This window comes from Phalaenopsis equestris, unplaced genomic scaffold, assembly GCF_001263595.1.
Source record: "Phalaenopsis equestris unplaced genomic scaffold, ASM126359v1 Scaffold000163, whole genome shotgun sequence".
Taxonomy (NCBI): domain Eukaryota; kingdom Viridiplantae; phylum Streptophyta; class Magnoliopsida; order Asparagales; family Orchidaceae; genus Phalaenopsis; species Phalaenopsis equestris.
The window spans coordinates 107,147-112,240 of NW_018164605.1; the positions used below are offsets into that span (position 1 = coordinate 107,147).

General features: G+C 34.0%; 2 protein-coding genes across 2 annotated transcripts in view; one reads left to right on the forward strand and one right to left on the reverse strand.

The window, feature by feature from the left end:
- Positions 1 to 2,014, forward strand: part of LOC110022022 (probable sugar phosphate/phosphate translocator At3g11320) — a 14,806-nt gene extending 12,792 nt beyond the window's left edge. Inside the window, exons 2-4 of the mRNA XM_020720789.1 lie at positions 879 to 982; positions 1,130 to 1,358; positions 1,695 to 2,014. Coding sequence (XP_020576448.1) covers positions 879 to 982; positions 1,130 to 1,358; positions 1,695 to 1,850 — 489 coding nt within the window. The 3' untranslated portion in view covers positions 1,851 to 2,014. The remainder of the gene's footprint in view (positions 1 to 878; positions 983 to 1,129; positions 1,359 to 1,694) is intronic.
- A 2,677-nt stretch (positions 2,015 to 4,691) lies between these two features.
- The window catches only part of LOC110022015 (pentatricopeptide repeat-containing protein At3g09650, chloroplastic), a 2,339-nt gene continuing 1,936 nt past the window's right edge, over positions 4,692 to 5,094 (reverse strand). The window contains exon 2 of the mRNA XM_020720780.1: positions 4,692 to 5,092. Coding sequence (XP_020576439.1) covers positions 4,754 to 5,092 — 339 coding nt within the window. The 3' untranslated portion in view covers positions 4,692 to 4,753. The remainder of the gene's footprint in view (positions 5,093 to 5,094) is intronic.

Sequence of the window (5,094 nt, forward strand, 5' to 3'; positions counted from 1 at the left end):
AGATGTGCTGGCTCTCATTTGAAGGACATGCTCAATTCTGGTAAAGTTAGGCCAAGTCAACTTAAGACAATTGACCAAGACTTTTACTATGACCTCGCCATTTGTGCGTGCCTGTGCCCATGCCCGGACATAATCACTTTTTTCTATTAAAGATAAATTTGATAGGCTTGGCAATATGATATGGTATTCTATATTTTAGTATACTCTTCTGAATGAACGGCTTTGAATATTTCTTGAAAAGAATACATTTTTAGTTTGTCGGTATGGTTTGAACTTTCTTGATCCATAAGATTGACCTGGTGAATGAATTTTTATTCTAATTTTGTTACTATTATCTAAAAATCATTTTTGAAGTGTCACATTGGGGTTTAATGCTAGAATAGCTGATCTTGGTTTCTTTTTCCCCAAAATAAGTTGAAAACATATGCCGTCTCTTGGCATACTAACCATTGACATTAGTAGGTTAGCAATGAATTCTGACAGTGCATAGCCAAGTGGTGTATTTTCTTGTTGTCTTCTAGGTTTAAATAGCGCACTTAATATTCTTTTTCGGCTTGGATAGAACTCAGCGCTGTTGTTTGCCGTGACAGTGGGAGTTTTGCTCTAGGAAGCTATATAGCTTTTTTTTTTTTTTACATGTAGGAGTCAGAAGATTTATTTAATTAACTTATATTAAAATGTTTAAAAAGATCTTGGATATGTAATTTAAGTGGGGTGCACTCGTCTGTTCTTTTTCTTCTTTGAATTGTCAGTTTTCTAACTTTTATCAGGCTATCTTTTTAAAAGAAGCAGTAGCAGCGAGTTTTCAAATAAATTGCAACATATGGGTACTATTTCTTGTATTGTGGTTGTTGATTCGTATTTGTTTTCCTCTGCAGGGAGAGCCAAGTTTTCACTTATTTGGATTCATCATGTGTATTGGTGCTACTGCTGCAAGAGCACTGAAGTCAGTATTACAAGGCATTTTATTATCATCCGAGGGGTAAATATTTCATTTCCATTAATCATTCTTATTCCAATTTTCAGCCATCCTGCCTTGATTATCATATAAACTTGCATTTGCATTTAGTTCCAGTAATATTAGGCTGAAATTTACTCAGACCTGTTTGTATATGTACTTTCTGATTAGGGAGAAACTGAACTCAATGAATCTTCTGCTATATATGGCTCCAATAGCCGTTGTCTTCTTGCTTCCTGCAACACTTTTTATGGAGGAGAATGTGGTGGGCATTACACTTGCGCTTGCTAGAAAAGATATCAAAATTATTTGGTACCTCTTGTTTAACTCCTCCCTGGCATATTTTGTGAATCTGACCAACTTTCTGGTTACCAAACACACCAGTGCTCTCACTCTTCAGGTTTTTTTTTCCCCCCTGAAATTTTAATGTTGCTTAAAATTTGCCTTGACTTGATTTTGAATTTGATAAATAGGTATTTGTAGGAAATGAATAATGTTTGATATAGCATTAAGATTTACATATCTACTTAATTTAAAAATCAATTTTGCATGAAAAGTTTATGTGATATGAAACATTTTGGGTGGTATAAATATAAAAAACAAAGTTTAAATACATAAGAGTTGGGTAGTTATGTATGTAAAATCTTGCTTATTTTTTTTAAATTAAGTCCTTCCATCCCTCTCTTGTGCATCAAAATAATCTGTGAAAGAAGCATGACTGGTTCATATGTCTCAGGTTCTTGGGAATGCCAAAGGCGCCGTAGCCGTTGTGATCTCAATTCTCATTTTTCGGAATCCGGTCTCTATAACCGGCATGCTCGGTTACACCCTAACGGTCATCGGAGTTATTCTCTACAGCGAAGCAAAGAAGCGCAACAAAATGAGCAGCTGATTTCTTACTGCCAGGTTTTATTCCACTTCTGCTTCTTCATTTTGTTCTTTTTCAGATTTTTTCTTATACATATATATATTATGATCAATCAGCATTTATCATTAGATTGCCAATTCTTTGAGATTAGTGTTAGCCCCCTTGTCGCTTATATAACTTCTACTTTTATTTGAATGATAATTTAAATGCCAAGTCGGTATTTGTGCAAAAAAAATGCAAGTTCTCCTTTGTTTTTTGAAAAATAATTTAAATGCCAAGTCGGTATTTGTGCAAAAAAATGGATTAAATTTGCAATTTTGCATTCAGGAAGTTCTCCGAATTTACATGGCTTGATTGTTGCATGGCGTAGGTCTTGTTGTTTGTGAGATGTCTCAAGTCAGTATACTACAATGGTTAGGGGCATTTACATACTTACCACACAATTTCATGTATTTACATATCGAACCCCCGAACTTTCATATTTACATACATAACATTTAAATTTTCAGTATCACATCAAAATTACCACTATTATTAAGCTTTTAAAAGTGAAATATGGCTATTAATGCATAAATATAGGTATTTAATATGTATTACATATGAATCATGGGATATGTATGTAAATGTTCCTAATGATTAATCAACCTTCTTAACCTCTTTTATAAAAGAGAACATGCCTTTTTAATATACCACTAATCAGTAATCAAACATTAGGTTAATTTAGCATAGTAATCATCTTTCTAGTACATACTTTATTGTTAAGTATTCAATATTTTTTATTTATATGCCTCATAGTTCTATGTATTTATATATTTAACATCTTTATTTTGATAGAAAAATCTTCATGCATCACACAATTCTATTCTATTTACATATCTAACCCCTAAAGCTTGATATATATATATATATAAATATATTATTAAGCGAATACGTGTGATGAAATTATTAAACAAATTAACGGACATGTATACTTTATTTTTAATATAAATATCTAAATTATGTTAATTTTGATTAAAATACATAATTTATATTATATCTAATAAATAGATTAATTGTTTACCTTGTATGTTTTAAATTTATTCTAGGTTTAATTAAAACTTGTTTACAGCTCATTTTTAATAAGGAAATTTGAACAAGATTTTAGAACTATTATTCATGAAAGGTGCAACCAACTGTAGTAGAGGTTCGCGGTGTAATTTTTGAAAATTTTTTTGTTCGTACCTTTGCACATTCGGACGGTCGATCACTGGGGGGTCACGTCGTCCGCTGCTGACTTGTATTACAGCTGTCCATGGTTAGCCATTTAGACATGCGGTGTGTCTCCGCAACTAGGGGTGTAAACAACTTGTGCTCGGCTCGTTTATATTTCGAGCTCAAAAAGTGTGTTCGTGTTCAGCTTGTTTGCTTAGCGAGCCGAACACGAGCCGTTCACGAACAAAGAGTCGTTTTGCCAACCCTAATCAAGTAGCTATGAGATGTTAATGATTGAGACAAGATTTAAAACATTATTTGAATTTAAATTAATAATTTCTATTATATTTTCTTCATTAATACTTTTAATTGATTATTAATCTTTGTAGCCTTGTAGTCAATTAAATTTTTAAAAAATATGCATCAAAGATATATATATATAGCGGTTTTTTAACTTAGCGGATGAGCCTAACACGAGTTTTTTAACGAGCCGAACACGAGCTGTTTGCGAACAACGAACCGTTTTGACAGCCCTATCCGCAACTGAATATTTTATCCTAATTTTTCATCTTTTGGGTCAACTTTGCTTAATAAGGAAGGCTTATTTTTTTGAATCTATTCATGAAAATGTCTATTTTTTTCTTCAAATAATAATAATAATAATATTTTTTATTTGATATGAAAGACTTGTGAAATTTTAAGTGTTAGTTTTGTAAAAAAGGCAAGAATTGTGTGGTACCGCATGTGATATACGCTGACAAAATAAAATAAAATAAGTATATCACCATTAAAATATGTACAAGTCTATACTCCTATGTATGTGCCAACATGATAAGGAAGATTTACATACACACCCAATTCCTATGTTTTCATAAGTCTAACACCCACTAAATTATAATCTTTACACACATGCCACTTAGGGCTGTCAAAAAAATTTGTCGTTCACAAACAACTCGTGTTCGACTCATTGATTGGTCATGTTCTAACAAATGAGCCGAACTTGAATAAGAAGAGATTTGGATCGTATGGATGTAAATAAAAAAAATAAATAAATTTGGGTGTTAGATATGAAAATAATTAGGAAATTGGTGGCATGCATGTAATTATTCCTAAAACAAAATTATAATAGTTTAATAATCTTGTGCCATCCATGAATACCTTTTCTAGGCCTTTTGTAACCTTTTTCCTCCACAATCTAAATAATCTCTTAGGACCAAACACCCACCATTCCAACCTTCAAAATCACTTTGTAATCCCTATGATAACCCATGGAGTTGACCTTGTAGTCTTATTCTTTACGCTTGAGAAGCCGATCGGTGAATGATCGACCAACCCAAAGATCAACCGACTTTGACACCGCCTAATTGAATCCTGGTCAACAGGAGGACGACCAGCCATATGTCTGTCAATTAGGCGTCAATTGACATAGAAACTGACTGTTTGAGAGTCGGTTCATCAAACAGGATCAGGGGGCATAATTATCATTTCATAATAATTCTAATATCTCTCTCTCTCCTCTCTCTCTCTCTCTCCTTTCTATACTCTATTTGGCCCAAACCCCTTTATTCTCATCTACATACATATCTAAGATCTAAATTTTTACTGTTTTTACATTTATACCACCCCAGATATCCACATTACAACAAAAACATCAAAATTTAATTTTTTTTAAAAAAAGTGAAATACATGTATATAAAAATTGAATTTTTTTGCATTAGATGTATAAATACATATGCCTAATCATCCTCCATGATTGGCTCCAACCTCCACTCGCTCCCATAATACGAATTGGGCAGACCCAACCAGAACTTAAACGCCTCCGCCGCCCTCTTCCTCTCGCTCCGCCTCGCCTTCCTCGCCGGCGAAGCGTGCTTGCTCGTAAACATCCTCGAATGCATCTCCACATATATTCTCTTATACTTTGTCTTCTTCGGCGCTATCCCATTCTCCTCCATGCACGCCACTATCTCCAGCGCCTTCCTGAAGAACGCCGCTCTCACGCACACATCCGCAAGCGCATCCAGCAGCCCTTCATCCGGTCTAAACCCTCCTCCACCATCTTCTCCGGCGCCGGCGG